Below are 17,480 nucleotides of genomic sequence, written 5' to 3'. Positions count from 1 at the left end.
CTAGCTAAAAATTTTCAAAAAGACAAATACTTGAGAAAGTAATTGTTTCTTTTTTACAAATTATTCCTCAATCTGTAGACTGGCGCCCGTTTCGCGCGCCTTCTAGTATGAAACGAATCGCTTAGGACCGTTTGTTCGTGGGAAAGGCTTAATAAAAATAAATGCACTGGTGGCGTATACTTACTTGGGTACGAGTTCCATATTATAACCTCCTGTAAGTACATATTTATACTTACATCTTTAAATCCTAAAGTAGTCTAGTACTTACCTAAATAGGAGCAGCAAATAATGTCGAGGCAAGATTCAATTCATAAAAAAGTCATTGTGTGATCATAATAGTTACTAGATTTTGGCCGCGGCTTCGTCCGCGTGATAAAGTTATTCTGGGCTAAAGTTTTCCGTTATAAAAGTCACGCTATATATTTTCCCGGCATAGAAAGTTGTCAATATTCTTCCCAGGGTCTCAAACTATCTCCATACCAAAATGAATCTGAATCTGAATCAGTTGGGTATTTTTTTGAATTTAACGCGTCATATAGGCAGACAAATATTGGTGCGGGGGACTATGTTTTATAATATATTTTTTAGAACTTTTAAGAGGCACAATTTCAACATACTTGTTGCAAACAAGGATTTACTCTCGATTTCTTTGAACGTTTGCACGTTTAATAGGGTTAGTAAAAAACGTACTTATTATAAAAAAGAGACATGAGTATTATCCTTATCCACCAATCCCTGAAAGCATTACTTATCTTTTGTTGAGGATCGACTTTACTTCGTACGAAGTCAAATCAGTAAGTACTAAGGTCAGTCGGGGGAAGTGCGCCATAAAATTTTCTCTCTGACTTAAGAATGTAAATTTATTAATTTAAGAATATTTGGTATTTTGTGATAACAAACTATAGCCATTCAAGGAAATCGGACCATAAATTAATAATATTTTGCTCAAAGTAAAAAAAAATGGTAGTAGGCGCACTTGCCTCCGGAAATGGGGTAAGTGCGCCTGTGTAAAAAAAAACGCCAATATGAAACATTATAAAGAAAACACTCACTTTAGTCCATAGAGAAATGAGTTTTACTCGCATTGCTCTTGTATAATTTTTAATCACTCAATATTATAACAAACTATGGCTGTCAAATCAAATTCGGGGTAAGTGCGCCATATATATGTAAATCAGGGCTTGAAAACATTTTAGATTTTTTTTTGATATATAATTTTTTTGCTATGTTAGAGTTTTGCGTGCGGATATGTTGGAATAAAAAAATGCTAGCCCTAATATAAAATCCATTTTATTTCTAAAAACTAAAACTGCTCTAGACCAAGGTATTTCAGTTTTTCTTTTTGTAAAAACGAATTAACTAATACGCCCTTTTATTTAAGTCGGCTCAAAACAAAATACCTTGAGTACAAAAAATTCTGCTGTTAAGTATAACATTCTAATAATAATAATTCATATTAGTAAAACTTATTCTCAAAAAAGGTTGGTTATATATGGAGCGGGGGCACGTGCGCCATACGACTATTAACTGTGGCGCACTTGCCCTACTCGACTAATTTTAGGTACATTTTTTCGCATTGCTAAAAAAATCCTTTATTTTAGTATATATAAATAAAATTCAGGCAGGAAGTTAAAATAAAAGGTTTAAACTATGTATTCACCTTACTGGTTTACAGAAATATGTTAAATATCTTGAAATATTTGATGTTATCTTTCACGGGGTCATCTCGGTTTACAGGTCTAAATGACACTTAAAATAAAATGGCGAATAAATCGTATTAAAATGAACAAAGCCATTTAACATTTATGTTTTTTAATGGAACTGTATTTCAGTTAGTAGCATAGATGTAAGATTGCGGTAATTGTATAACATCAATAGTTCTCGATTTTTTTAGGGTAGGTGCACTTACCCCGTCGGCGCACTTGCCCCACCTGACCTTATAATTGTAAAAGTATGATTTATAGACAGAGTATGGATACAATATGATTAGTATGGATTTTACTTTTGCCATGTCTTCAGCCTCGCATGTTTGCATACAAAATCAGGCTAAAAATCTTATTTGCAATGAAAGTAAATGGGATAAAAAGTTGCCTAAGTGTTAAGTAGTCCAGAACACGGCCTAACGGTGTGCCAAATTTCATCCATACCAGATCAATTGTTTCTGTGTTTACTTCTAACAAACATACAAACATCCAAACATTTTCACAAAGTACCGGTTTTATAATACGTATAATATTAGTAAGAAGTAAGGTAAGATAAGGGTCTGGCCGGAAGTCGCCTGCATTAGTGTTGCAACAACTGCAATTTCCACGCGGTTGATTCGAAAGCAAAACCTAGCTCGCTAAATTTTCGAATATGTCTCTATATTATTAAGTACTTACTTATCTCTATAAAGTCTCATAAAATTTTTGTGTAATGTTATCATTAGAGGAAACTGATAACTGTTTTTATAAAAACAAATTTGAAAAAGTATTTCGAAATTACCTATTTTGTATTTAGTATTTAAAATACAAATGGAATAACTATTTTAACAACTTTACCACATGGCAATGTGCTCGAATTGTTTGCAAACTATAATACACATAATATGTATTTACCGGCCTTAAAATGCTCTCGTCAGTTCCTGTCGCTAGCATACGTAAAAGCAAAATATTGTTGTTTTAACATAATATATAAAAATAAGTGCCAGGGCACAGTAACATGCTAAAAAAATAATAATCAAATGAAATCAATTTTATTACATTCATTTTTCATAAGAGAATGAGATAAGTAAAATAAAATCTTCATGCTACTATTATAAAAATAATTATTTTTTTTTTATTTATTGTATTTTGAATTCATTTACAAATCACAGATTTAATTTTACACTCAAGCAAATATATAAAATGGTAACAATACTAAATATTCACATAGACTTTATATAAAATACACATAACCTGAGCCTTACTTCACATACACATCACAGTATTATGTAGCAAATGTGCCATCACTGAAGTTAATTTTATGTGCACAAGTTCCAACTGCATGGAAAGCCCATGCATTATAAAAGCCTTGCACAAGTTATCAATGAAGGCACACCAAGACTTGCCATAATTGTAAGCATGTGATGTGCCACATGCACACTTAAGCTTACATTACCGGAATATAAACATAATTAACAAAAATTATTAAATTTATGGAAAATTTAAATTAATCAGTGTATAACATTTTATTTATAAAAGTGTAATTATATAATTATTATTTAAATATCATTGGTTGAGCACAAAAATACTCATGATGCTTAATATTTTCCAATTATGAATGTCTCAGTGCAATATTTCTCATAAAATACAAGCTTTAATCAAAACATCTTCTTTTTCATTGCTGTATATCTCTCGGTATATTCATTGTAGCCTTCCACAGAAGCCAACTGTTTTGGTTCAAATAAATTTCCATCTACATGAATTGTATGTAATTTGGAATCTCTCAACAATTCTGGACTAATAGCATCTACACTTAAGCAATTCTCTTCTAATCTCAAAATTTTTAACCTTGGCGCCTGATGTAGATCTTCACCTAATTGTGATATTTCATTTTGACTTAAATTCAACTCTGCCGCATAAAATTGGGACATTCCTGGAGGAATACTGGTTATTTTATTGTAGGATAGGTCCACAACCTCTAGGGTTTGTAATCCCAGCAGTTGTTTAGGGAAATCTTGAATCTTGTTGTGGCTGGCATAAACTTGTTTCAAATGACGCAAGTTATTCAAATTTTGAGGTAAATTCACCAGTAAGTTATTAGATACATTCAGTAATTCTAATTTCTGCAGATTATATAAGAAATTTGGTATTGTGTCTATTTTGTTGTTATCCAAATTGAGTTGTTTCAAATGTTTTAATTTGCATATATCTTCAGGTAGATATGTTAATTTGTTCTTTGATAAGTCCAAATTCCGAAGAACATCACATAGATTAAATACATCATTGGGTATTTCTTTTAGTTTATTCTCAGAAATTTGTAAAACACCTGTTTTAGCTGCAGTTTCGTAGTGTTGTTTTAGACCAGAGTTACCCATGGCAACGAGTGAATAAGTAGCTTCAACGTATATTGCAAAAAACACTATATTCACCACAGTATTTCAATTAAAGTTACATTAAATAATGAGTAACTACAAAGTCTCAAAATATTTTTTATTGTAATAGGTATAGAAACTAGCGTTTGCACTTTTTTTCCCTATTGTCAACAACCTGTCAAATGTCAGCTGGTGCAGAGTTGCAAACAATAATTTTTCAATCTGTGAAATAAAGGATAAATTCCGTCAAAAATCCGTCAAACATATTCAGTTTGTCGTCAATATAAGCCGTCAAAATATTTCTAGGAATAGCTATTATGTAAGCCACTCAACACGAAATTATGTTTGTACAGTTGTTTCTGCATTTTAAATAAACATTAATAAAATTTACACGAACAATTACCAACTAAAATTCAGTCTGTTCACCTAGTGCTAATCAAAAATTTAGGCTGGGCTTACACATACGGAATTGCACTCTGAATTCATAGACAGAATTTAAAATTGGAAAAAGAGTTGCTAAACAAAATTCGCCTCGCCGAGTATTAATACATAACCAATAATGTATGTATGTAGAAATAATAATAGTATAAACCGAGTTTATTCCTTATGTGAATATGATTATGATATGCATAGGAAAAAAACTGAAAATTATGTATAAGGTAATACAGAATTGTAAAATTGGGAGCGTTCTGCATATCTAATTCAAAAATGGAAAACGGATGTATGCACCTAGCTTAAGCTTTGCAATTTTATACATATGTATATATTTTTTATATATACGTATTTTACATACCTATTTTTTTAATTACTAAACAACCGATAAATATATTAGTAAAATTTATTACATTTCTTTTATTTTGGAATTCTATAAATAATAACCTTGCAATCCTGTGTTGCAGGGCAGCCGGAGAGTAATGGATCATTTGACAAGAAGTTACCATAAACAATCATAAATATGAAGACTAAAAAAATCTGATTGAACGATTGAAGGAATTCGAATCGAAAACCTCAAAGGTTATATTTTCTTATTGTAAAATGTATATTTGAATGATTTCAGCTTCCAAAAATGTTAGTTAAATTGCACAAATATATAGTTTTTTAATGGAGGTTTTATAAATTGTATTTGTTAATAATTCTATGACAAATTTCATTACCGCGGGAAAACTGTGAAACGTTTGACTATAATGGCCGCAATAGCGCCAATGCTTTACGTGTTTGTTAAAATAGTGTGAATGTTGTGTCTAATTATGTCTCTCCAATCTCTAACTTGAGCTAAAGGAACAAATTTGAGATGGACATCAACGCTGGTGAGTATCAAATAACTATTTTACTATAGTTTATACTTGTTACTCGGTAATGCTAAGATGAATGATGATGATAGCTGCTTTCTTCTACTCCCAACGTAGGTATGTGGTTTGAATTGCAAATTCTTTCGTTCAAATTAACACCGAAATGATGTAAATAAATTGTGGTTTTTGTGACACAAAACATCTACCAGGGTTCGTGAGATATTGATATATCCTACTATGGGTACATACCCAACATGTAATCCAAATGCATTACGATCGTAACAGTGATCTTGCCGAGTTTATGTGCATTATATTCCGCTTCATTGATAGCACATTCTTTTCAGTGACATACACAATACAGCATTGTTTGTCAAATAATTTGATAAAAAAATATATGAGTAAATTATATGTTCTCCTTGTACTCATGTCTATGAATTGTGACAGTACCTTAAAAAAATTGGTGTCATTATATATGTCACAAAAATTTTTAATCATCTAAAAATTTATGAAATTTTCACTTTTTTCATTTAAAACTTCAACAAAGTGACAAGATTATGTATCAGAATTCCTGAAAATAACTGTCTTGAGGTCCATGTCATACAATTTCCAATATACACATGTTGCCATCAAAGATTGATTATGCTAGCCCATGATACTTGTATCAGTGAATAATTGATTTCTTTTAAAAAAACTAGTAAAGAATGCCAGTGAGTAGTCTTCATTTCCTCCACTAACAATAAAGTTAATACCCAATCTAACCATAACTGTTATCAAAGAGCCAAATACATGATATCAATAATGATGATTGGCATAAGTTCTTAAAGATGCATACATCCAGTCATCCAGTGCATGACAATCATGCACATATCATTCTGGTAATACATAGGTCACTTTCATTACCAAACAGCTTGGCTGACATTATTTTGCCTACCAGTATTATTATCTTTCATGTAAAGTGGTAAATATGTTTACAAACTTTCACTTACTAAAGGCAAATTTAAAATACCACACACCTTAACATACATTAGCCATAGTCTATGATTCCAGTAATTATATGGAAGTCCTTTTCCAGTATGGAACTCTCATGGTTTCTGTAATGATAATTTGTAACTTGACCTATGTATGTGGTAAAATTAATCTAAATCAATTTGATTGGTTATGTATTTACTTCCACAATAGGTTTAAACATTTTACATACATTACCTATATTCTAGAGGCAGTGTACGGCTGGTGGCATACACATAAAATTCCATTACTTTCTCATGCCAATATTCAGTGATTAATAGTATATACATGAAATAAAGGTAGTATTAAACATTAACTGCCTTGAGGCTTCTTACAGATTGCTATTTAATATTATAATACCATCAGTCAATAACCATGTGAATAGGTACATATAAAGTTGGTTTATTTTTTAAAAATAGTTTTATGCAGACACTACACAAAACAGATGGTAATGAAAGTATGGACTGGGATGATTGGCGCTTACTTGGGGAGGCCTACATTCAGTACTGGATGGCGACAGATCAGATCATTTTGACATTGCATTATAAATTAAACCACAAAGCTTGTCCAAATGACTATATATATTTTTAGTAAACTATTTTACTTATGGCTGTACTTACTTATGGCTCTTATAAATTTTGAACTATGGTTACTCCAAATATTTTTTATGCTCTGTACTTCCTAGGTTAAGTATAATATGCACTATATTACTACTATGGCTGATAGTACTAATCTGTTATTGGTGCAATGGTAGAATTTTATTCTAAGGGTTTATTTTAGATGCTATTATAACATGTGTGTAGTTTAAAAAAAATCTTAGATCAGTTATATTTTATAAATTAAAAAGCTTGTAACATTGTTGTTTCATAAACATTTCACATGTCGTTCACTATCTACAAATATTATTACTATTCTGCAAGTCCTATTACTAATTTAACTTACCATAATAATATGACAGTGAAAAGTTTTTAATTTGAAAGTTAGTAAATATACTAATGTAGCTTTTTTTTATTTTTACCCACTGACACTGGAATGTATCAAGTAAGTATAAAGTTTAATTAAAATTATATTTACTAGTATTATCTTATTTGTATTCGTATTTTGTGTTTATTTTAATAAAAATTATAATTAATTTATATCTCTATGTTGTGTACTCTAATAATAAGTTTAGACTAACATATTTTGTAGATAATTCCTGTGTTGCTTGCAGAGGGAGATTTTTGCAAGTTTTCTTGCTAATCTAAACCTAGCTCTTGTAGATGCATGAAATTACAGGCATATGCACAGTGCATTTGTTTTATAAGAATTTAATCTATGTTCATATTATTGCATACATTAATTGTCAAACAAACAATATGTATTATGCTTAATTTGCACCATTATTGATATATATTATGTCAAAAACATATGGATGGGTACATTAAAAAGTGATCTTAATCACCTTATTTATAGGGGGTGCATGAGTAATATTTTAATTATTGGTTTTCATAAATTAAAACTGAAATTAAGATTTTGACAATTACCTGACCAGGAAAATACACATATATTGTACACATATTTTCTACATAATTTCAACATTACATATCCCTCCTGACTCTGTAAGTTTGCGTATTTCCCATGAATTATAGAATGAATATGTTATGTATTTAATGGCTAATAAAGGTTAATATTTTATTTAATGCATTTTATTGCACTAATAGTACAATAATTTATACCGCTTTTGGATTATTTATGGCATGACATAGTGTTGCGAACAGTGTTTTTGCGTTTATTATTCTTAGGTATCGAAAATATCCCTGATATATAATATTTGCGATTAATAAATTCTTTATTGCTTTTTATTTTATTTTTAATATGACATAAATTTCATGTTAAGCACTAAAATAAAATCATACATAATATTGTCCTCTTACTTTAGATTGATCGAATGAGCTGGCTATAATCTTTATTCATCAAAATTTCTGAAGAAATATTATATGTCTATAGTAAATAATCATGATCTTTTAAATTCTTATGTTAAAAATTTTTACTCAACTGCTGAAGTAGCGTTAAGTCGTTAAGTATATTTTTAACCCCCATGGAAATTGTTGTGCGCTCGGTCTCCACACCGAAATCACGTCCATGCATGGACATGCATGGAGAGACTGGATACACAGTTAAGGGTGTATGCCTCATGGTTACCAAATTCACATTGAGGTCTATATGGGCTCGCGAACATTTCACTTCCCTCTCACCTCCGCCCATCCAAATATAGTTCCTTCTCCCCCACACTTGTTTCCCAGCTATCCTCTCCGTATTCCCCTAGGGATTGCCGTGGTTGTTAAGCCGGGGGATCGCCTGTACACCATTCGAAGGATACCCTCGGTGATACACACGGTGGCTCCCGAAAAAGAAAGAAAAAGAGGGTTTCCTAGCCTTTCCCCATATTTCCTCTCCCAACAATTTCCCTTCCAACTCTCCTCCGGAGCCCTGCGGTCGCTTCGTCGGCGGATCCCATTCGCAGGTTTGAGGCAGGCATTGTAGACTGCAGGGACGCCTACTAAAAAAAAACCCCGACGGAAAAGAGGGGTGATATGATTTTGTAAATCATAGGACTTTAGACTTTTATACGACGGGCTATAACTCAACAAATGTATGATTATTTTTAGCTGTTTCATATCCATAAGCAGCAGAGTGTGTAAAAATATTAATAGGATTATATATCTTTACAATTCAGGGTGATGGGGAAAATATCTTATAAATAAAATTTTCTTTCAAAGAGGTTTCAGCACAATTGTCCCTGATCGATGCACTTCTAAGCGACCTTGACAAGACCATTACACCATGCGCTAGCAAAAAGAATGAGAACAAAGAAGAAGAAACACAAGATGCGATGCCAGACTCTACAACCAACACGGAGAAAAATAACGGAAACCCATTCCACTGCGGTGATGATGTGCTTGTGCCCAACAAAGATGGAAAATATTACTTAGGTATGCTGCTTCACCAACTTAATGCAAGGGTGCAACAATTATTTTCTCTTACTTTTTAAATTGTTAATTAAGTCCTTGGCAAAGCTAAAAATGTCGCCTAATGACCTATAGGACTTCTATAAAAATCGTAAATTAAAATTAATTCATTCTAAAGTGTTTTTCTTACACGTATATTTTAAATCAATAATTTTTATTCATAAATGTTTCACTGCAAAGATGAAACGCTCGTTTCCTCGTGAAGGACACAGAAACTCCATAGTTCTGCATTAACAATACATACAAGCCACATAAAGAGATGTGTTTGTGAACCAGGGACAATAGTGGAATTGAGCACGTCGAACGACAATGACTCGTGCGAGGTGGGCACGGGCGTGGCGCGGTGCCTGGTCAAGTTCGGCGACGGCACGCACTCGTGGGCGGCGGTGGCGACGCTGAAGCTGCTGAGCGCGCCGCCGGCCGACGACGGGCGCATCATGTGCGTCGTGTGCAAGCGCCGCGACCCCGCCGCGCCCAGCGCCGCCGCCATCATCGCCTGCGACATGTGCGGCCGCGGCTACCACGCCAAGTGCCACTCGCCGCCCGTCGACGCTTGGATCAATGGTATACACTACACTTACCTCACCATCAATATACACTAGGGCCTCGTTGATCCGGAGAAGCAAAAACAAGACCCTTTGCGGGTTATCGAGGCGTCCGGATTATAGTGTAAAATATTTAATGGTAATGTTTAACCTTAGTTACCATGTTCTGTTAGGCTAACAAACTTTAAGATTTTACCTGTGTTCTTTATGTCGCTTACAGTTGACCTGCCTATACCAAACTTCTGAGTAATGATAGGGTAACTGTCACTTTTATCTAACATTTCTATAATCCACAATTTGTCTTTTAATGTAAATGTTGAATGTTCACGTGGCGGCACCATGATGTTAGCGAGCGCGGTAAATTGACACTGTAGACGGAAGGCGATAAACATAAGACTGACGAGGGATTGACTTACGGCAGCGCGGCTAGGTACACCCACCTGTCCCACGAATCCCATGGCCCGACCGGATTACAGCGATAACCAGGCAAGCGGGAGTCTGGATTAACGAGGCCCTACTGTACTGTTATATTTTTACCAATATATTTTGCTATTTTTCAGTGATGAATGTAGAATGCGGGTGAACCTGAGTGATTGTGATATGTGATCAGATTCGGTCAAGTCACCCGCTTGGTGCTTTATTTGACAAAAAATAACATTTAAATCGAAAACATGATTATAGAAATCTAACATACACATAATTATTATGCAGATAAAACCAGGAAAACGATAACGCTATACATATGTATATCGAATACCCCGGATACAGTTCCATACCAACATAGTTTATTTAGTGTAGGTAAGTATATAACTGAAATTAAACGTATTATGATGCAGGTGCATCTTGGCATTGCAAGCGATGTGTGGACCAAAGGTACAGAGTGGCTGCAGCCGAAAATCGCGCGTTGAAAAGATCTGATTTGTTCAGATTTAAAGGAGGCCAGCAGAGACGGCAGCAGCAAGAGTTGACCCCACCCTGTGATGTAGGTTTACTAACGTTCCAATATATTTAAATACTCGTATAACAATAAAAAAAAAGTAACAATGCGAGCTATTTGGAAGATTCGTCGTTTTGAACCTTCCTTAGCGCTCTCAATGTAACGTAAACGTCTGTAAAAAAGTATGAGTGTTCTATTCCAGAAGTTCTAATAATATATCCAATTGCACTTAATTATTTGTCATTGCTAAATAAAATACTTTATTTCTGCTTTTGATGAATCTTTTAACCTTGCCTTCTTCATTTACGTTTTACGTAGTTGTAACCATCTCTCTGAGCTAATGAAATAATACTTTATTTAAATTTCTAAATACTTTTAACAAAACAATCCCTATTATTATTATTTTAGACTGCATCAACTACCTCATCCACCGCTTCCGAAGCAGGAAAAGATCAAAATGAGGCGCATTGTTATTGCGGAGAAAAGAGCGATTGGCTTGCGCAGGTATCATGCGATAAAGTAAAATCAATTTGTAATAAAATTATTTGATATGTAACAAGTAAATAAATAAAAGACTATATTAACTGCTAAATTCATTTCAGATGTTACTGTGTTGTCGGTGTTCGCGCTGGTTTCACCAAAGATGCGTGTCGAGCTTACAATATCCTTTGTACGCGGGTGATAAGTATGTTGCATATAGATGCAGTGTTCGTAAGTGTTGGTGGAATGGCCGGCGCAAGCTGACGGGTGGTGTGTTGCAGGCTGTACATCTTCGCGTGCGCGCAGTGTAACGGCGGGGCGGAGTACCTGCGCCGCCTCGAACTGTGCTGGCTCGACCTGGCGCACCTGGCGCTCTACAACCTCACTGCCTACAACGCGCCCAACTACTTCGACCTGGACAACGTCATCATGCCGTACATCATGGATAACTGGCATGCGCTACAGTTACCTGAGAAGGTATCATTTTCGACAGCATCATTGTGGATTTTTGGATAAAAATTTGCGCTTGGATTATGGCCAAAATTAACAAACGATCTTCATCTATATATGCGAATCGTTTTTTCTTATAAATCAATAGGAATAAAGTTTGATCATAATATTTACTTTTACCGGGTTTATTGATTTATTTTAGGGATCGATCTAGAGATTGCTATCGGAATTGTCCATTATTTTCGAATATTAACTGTTGTTTCACAGATGTGGTTGACACCGGTAAACGAGCGGCGAGAACGAATCCTTACAGCTTTAACGTCGTCCCGCAAACGATTTAAATGCGGTCGTGAAATGAAGAAGCGCGCCACTATATGGGGCCTGCGTTTGCGCCGCCCACCGCCACCGCCACGGCAGCTGTCTGCATTAGAACAGGTTTCATAACCTTTATCATTTTTACAATGTATCAATAGGTTATATAAATGAATGGAGTCAAGAGATGTTCAGATATAGGAACAAATATTCATTACTCACAGATTAAGAAAGGAGAGCCATTGACTGACGAACTGGTGCAAGACCACGCGCCAAGGCTCCGATTCCTGCCGCGGGCTCCCTCACCTCAGACCATACCAATTATCGACGATAGGTAATATCGTACTAAAGTAATAATATCTACATTTTCGAATGACATCACATTATTAAAAGAAATATATTTTTTCATTACAGTTCACAACCTTCTAGCAGTAACACTGATAAAAGTTCCTATAAAATTCACAATCAACGCATGATCGTGCCAGTTGATGGTCACTGGTTAAACCTAATGATGGGCAAAAGATTTCACGAAAATCTCAATTCTAATTCTAATTCAGAAAACGATTCCACTAGTTCCTACGAATCTATTAAACCTACCGAAGTTGATGAACAAAATTCATCAGCCGTTTCTACGTCTACTGCTAGAAAGTCTGATACCAAAGTCGACAGCTTAGAGAAAAATATGGACTTGAATGAAACAACTGTTAATGAAAGTGAATCGCATTTTGAAGTCCCTGCAGCGACCGTGCCATCTCTAGTACCGTGTTCAGTTAAATTAGATAAAATATCCAAAGAAAATATAACAGATAGTAACATGAACAAGAACGAGCTGAGTAACGTCATTGTAAACACACACACTACGAGGATAGCCACCATGAACTTGGAAGTGTCTAAGTTGTCCACTAAGAATATAATAGAACATTCCAAAATAATGTCGCTGCAGCATATGGACAGTGTGCCGCCATATAGCAACTTCGTCCATGACATAGAGTCTTCGGGCGACGAGACGTCCAGTAGAGGCACCCTAGACGCCATCATACCACCGCTGAAAGACTTCCAAGGGAAAAATAATCCCTTCCTGATGCAGAATACTTATTCAACTAAAAAACATTTTTCTTCTATAACAAATGTTTATAATAAACAAAATGGCAAATTACACAATTTCCATTCACGGTTTTCATTACCTGTTCAATTTAATCCACTGATGGGTCCATTAATAAGACCGTTGAAAAGGAAACTTAGTGAAAAAGACATTATTATTGGGCCAAATGGGGAAGTAAAGCGTAGAAAATATAGGCGGCCTCGTAAATATTTACAACTTCAGGTATGTAAAACGTTTGTAGGTAAAATCTTTTTGATTTAAGGTTGTAAATTCAGTGAAGATAACATACAGAGAAAAATTACTTCTCACCAAACCAAATAGGTTAGTGCGGTTACCAGTTCATCTCTTAGTAAAAAAGTCAACAATAGGAAGCTTTAATATAATACTGAGCTGGGTTTGTCATTGTGATATGACATGGCACCCGTAAAAGAAAAGTACATAATTCCATTACCAGAATAAAATATATTTATTTAAAGTCTAGGTAGTGTTTACCGAAAGCAAACCGCATATTATAACGATTATTATTTAAATGTGATGTGCTCTCTACGTTTGTTGTTATATAAGAATTACTGTTAATGAGGCCTAATTTAACCAAAGTATTATCTTTAATCACAAGTCAAAGCTTTGCAATTAAACATCGTAAATAAATCCAAATCAATATATCATTTATTTAAGGACGGAGGTGACTTCTTGTTACGCTCTAGTATATAAAATATATACATTTTAGAGTACCTTTCGTATTCTACTTATAATAAACATATAGTCCATTGAAATGTTATATTTTTTAGGCCTTACCTTGCGTTTTTTAGAGGACGCAATTTTATTTTTTTGAAGTGTAGGGGGGGTCAGTGTAAAGCTAAAACCAAGTTTGTGGGGTCGCCACCCTTGTCCCACGGCCGCCATCTTGAAAATGGGGGTTGAAATGGTTTTTACGATGTATCTCTTAAACTATTTATCTGAAAAAAATGTTTAAACATTTTTGTTGCAAATTAAATTCTCTACAACTTTGGTCCAGTAACTTTTTGTCGTAGAACTATAAATAAAAAAGTTATAAGCGAACATGTTAAGAAATTCAATGTTAAGCAATGTCCCTTGCAACGTCATCAGAACGTGTATTTATAAGGTTCATAATACTATTGCTTAACATTTAATTTCTTAACATTTTCGCTTATAACTTTTTTATTTATAGTTCTACGACAAAAAGTTACTGGACCAAAGTTGTAGAGAATTTAATTTGCAACAAAAAATGTTTAAACATTTTTATTGTCAGATAAATAGTTTATGAGATACATCGTAAAAACCATTTCAGCCCCTATTTTCAAGATGGCGGCCGTGGGACAAGCATGGCGACCCCACAAACTTGGTTTTAGCTTTACACTGAACCCCCCTACACTTCAAAAAAATAAAATTGCGTCCTCTAAAAAACGCAACCCCAAATGTAACTTTTCAATGGACTAATAGATTATGAAGAAAAATGTGAGGTAGAACCTGAAAGTCACATTAAATAGGCACAGACCTCTAGCATCTGATATTATTACTACCTGCTGAATATGACCTGGTAAGACAAGAAGAGCTATGCAAGTGAAAATAGGTATTATGTTAAACTCTTTATGACGTTTTTTATGTACCCTAAAATCCACTGACAAAACTTTATTTCAGATGAATAAGTCATGTCCACTGCCAGAAGACAACAATAAGACTGCTCAATCTACAACAGAAAACGGTGACGTAGCCGCACCGAGTGGGCACATAAACAACGTGAATTTTCATGGTAGAAGACTGAGACAAAGACAAGAAAAAAACTACTACGAAAATTCACGGCGAAGTACAAACAATAGTACTAGTATTAATAGTGTAAAGAGTCTTCAACTTAGTCCTCACAAAGCGAACAACAACGCAGCGGAGGTGAACGCTCAACAACTGTCCGCTCTGAAGTCCAGCGTACAGTCGTACTTCCGCGCGGGTCAGACCTTCCACGTGCTCGCGCGCCGCCTCGCACGAGGCGCCCAGCCCGCCTATCTCATAGAGTGGGACTCTAATCCGTCATAGTGGCCAAACAACAACAACACAACTAAGTACACGGTGTTGACTACTAACCAATGGAATATGTCGTCTCGTCTCAGTGTTACTCATCAATCAATAACGACGCGGAATATAAGAGCGTCAGTGAAATAATAGCGTCATTGACTATAATGAAATTGAATGTAGTAGTGTTTGTTCAAATGAACTCAAACATACTTAACACCTGGTGTGTTTTAGACATGTGAATGGTTTTAATGAGTTTAATTTAAATATCTATATATGTATGTAATAAAATAAATTTCTTGTCTGTAGTTTAGCTGTACAGTAAGTTCAAGGAATGTGATATATTATTATTCCATTTGGTTTATTTGTTTTACTTTACCTTATATGAACATCCCGCGTAAATTGAGCTCCAATTAGTAGTTTGTAGCAAAACTCATATTGGACATACATGTGGGTATTGTTCTTACTAAGTGCCGTCTTAACCTTTGATTCCCAATGTGGTCCAGGTGGGTCCCCAGGCGTCCAAGGGGTATAATTCGAAAGCGAGGGTCCACGAAAATTTATCTGGTTTAATAATAAAGTACTAAAATAGTGGCTTGACTTCATTTCATGTAGGCATATAATATTTAAAGGTGGTAAGAGATACGGTGATCCTCAACATAACGCCGTACCATGGCTTGAGGGATAGTTTTAATGCACTTTCTCTGAGAAACCTAAAAAAGTCCACCGGAACTAAGAAAAATTTTGAAAGGGGTCTATGAGCACAAAAAGTTGACTGTCTCTGACATTGCAAAGTCCATGGGCTACGGATCTTGCTAACATCAGGCGGACAGCTAGCTCGTCTGCCTACTAAGGCAATAAAAAAAAATATTAAAATGCTACAAAGTTCTTAATTATGTGCGTCTCTTAAAATACTCATCATAGTAATTTGCAAACAACACTAATATACCAATAATAGATAAAAAATGTAATAAGGAACAATTTGGTAGTTGCAAATCAACATGTGGACAGGGCACATAGTTCGCAGAACTGACATCAGATGGAGTTAAACAGAAGACTTGATAAGGGTCGCAGGAACACGCTGCATGCAGGCCGCTTCCGACAGATCCGTCTGAAAATCTTTTGTGGGGGAGGCCTATGATCAGCAGTGGACTTTATGTACCCGATGATGATGAAATTAAAAACAAAAGCCTAAACAATGCCGTTTGCGTGAGGGGGGGCCTTACCAAAAATCTATCGAACAAACTTTTTTGATTGCATAGAGTAAATGCAAGAACATAGAATTCCATAAGTATCTGAGTTTTTCAGAAATCCTTATAAATATTTTCGTGTTCTACTGCAGCGTTCAGTACCATATAAAGAAAATTACTAACATGCATTCGGGTAAGATCGTATAACCAAAAATGCCACAAAGCTATGGCTACATAGGCGGCGACCTCAGAACAATGACAAGCATAGAAGTAACTATGACATTTGAGTGTACTCTGTCTTAGACAGCAAGAAATTTAATTGTGTTGCGATCCCATCTGACACCTTATCGATATCGATAGATGCTTTATCTATCGGCTATGGTAAATTCACAGACCTGCTAAAATAAACACTTTTCAGTCAGTCAACTACAAACCGTTGCAAATTACTATTTTAGATAAAGGCTAAAAAAGATATCAAAACCCTGATTTGGTTGTCAAGTACCAAAAAAAGTCTGGGTATATAAAAGCACTCGTAAAAAGCCGTTCAATTACAATAAACTATAGAACTACCGGCGTTCTTCGAGCTAAATTTTGTCCAATTTTCATTTGCTATTTACAGCAGTTTCCATGCCTTCCGAAACGTCATTTACTAAACACAAAAATGGTTTAGCATTTAGATTATTAAATTAAGAAAATGTTAGAAATTTCGGAAGGAATGGAAACCGCTGTAAGTAACAAACAAGAAATCGGCAAGAATTTTGTCTAGGAGAAAGCCAGTACGCCTTTGTTCTTTTCTGACTTTCTTAGGCATTAAAAGATACCCAAGAGCTGGGATTTAACAGAAGCTACTAAAATGGGACAGTAAAATTAAAACACAGCGGTATCATTCATGTCACATATGTTGGATAACTTATTTCAATGTTAATAAAACTTTGTCGATATGCTTAGAGCAAACACGGTGCTGTTTTTTCCAATGCCAATTGGAATCCATTTTTTCCTCATAACATCATCTTTGGGATTCCCCAAAGATGATGTTGCAGTGCAGATTCCTGCAATGAAACAAATTGTATGAAACACACTATG

At 34.7% G+C, this 17,480-nt stretch overlaps 2 protein-coding genes across 5 annotated transcripts; one reads left to right on the top strand and one right to left on the bottom strand.

Annotated features, from left to right (window-relative positions):
- Positions 1-2,789: 2,789 nt before the first annotated feature.
- LOC119190944 (leucine-rich repeat-containing protein 57-like) lies at positions 2,790-4,265 on the bottom strand. The gene has a single exon (XM_037444491.1). It carries the CDS (start codon positions 4,055-4,057, stop codon positions 3,341-3,343), a length of 717 nt encoding a protein of 238 aa, XP_037300388.1. The 5' UTR covers positions 4,058-4,265; the 3' UTR covers positions 2,790-3,340.
- Positions 4,266-5,010: 745 nt separating this feature from the next.
- LOC115441877 (metal-response element-binding transcription factor 2) lies at positions 5,011-15,567 on the top strand. Of its 4 annotated transcripts, none has more exons than XM_037444488.1 (11): positions 5,011-5,361; positions 9,108-9,320; positions 9,633-9,920; positions 10,738-10,883; positions 11,247-11,357; positions 11,441-11,523; positions 11,600-11,795; positions 12,036-12,203; positions 12,305-12,414; positions 12,495-13,404; positions 14,842-15,567. In XM_037444488.1, the coding sequence occupies exons 1-11, from the start codon at positions 5,346-5,348 to the stop codon at positions 15,229-15,231; spliced, it is 2,631 nt and encodes an 876-aa protein (XP_037300385.1). In that variant the 5' UTR covers positions 5,011-5,345; the 3' UTR covers positions 15,232-15,567. The 4 variants fall into 4 exon arrangements, with proteins under 4 accessions (XP_037300385.1, XP_030022650.1, XP_037300386.1 ...); XM_030166790.2 differs by having other exon boundaries at positions 5,012-5,361; positions 11,247-11,342; XM_037444489.1 differs by lacking the exon at positions 5,011-5,361 and adding an exon at positions 5,415-6,050 and having other exon boundaries at positions 9,110-9,320.
- The last annotated feature ends 1,913 nt before the right edge of the window (positions 15,568-17,480 follow it).

The sequence above is a fragment of the Manduca sexta genome, chromosome 28 (genome assembly GCF_014839805.1).
Source record: "Manduca sexta isolate Smith_Timp_Sample1 chromosome 28, JHU_Msex_v1.0, whole genome shotgun sequence".
In the NCBI taxonomy this organism is placed as follows: Eukaryota; Metazoa; Arthropoda; class Insecta; order Lepidoptera; family Sphingidae; genus Manduca; species Manduca sexta.
Note: the sequence above shows the minus strand (reverse complement) of the source record. Positions and strands in the feature narration are given on the sequence as shown.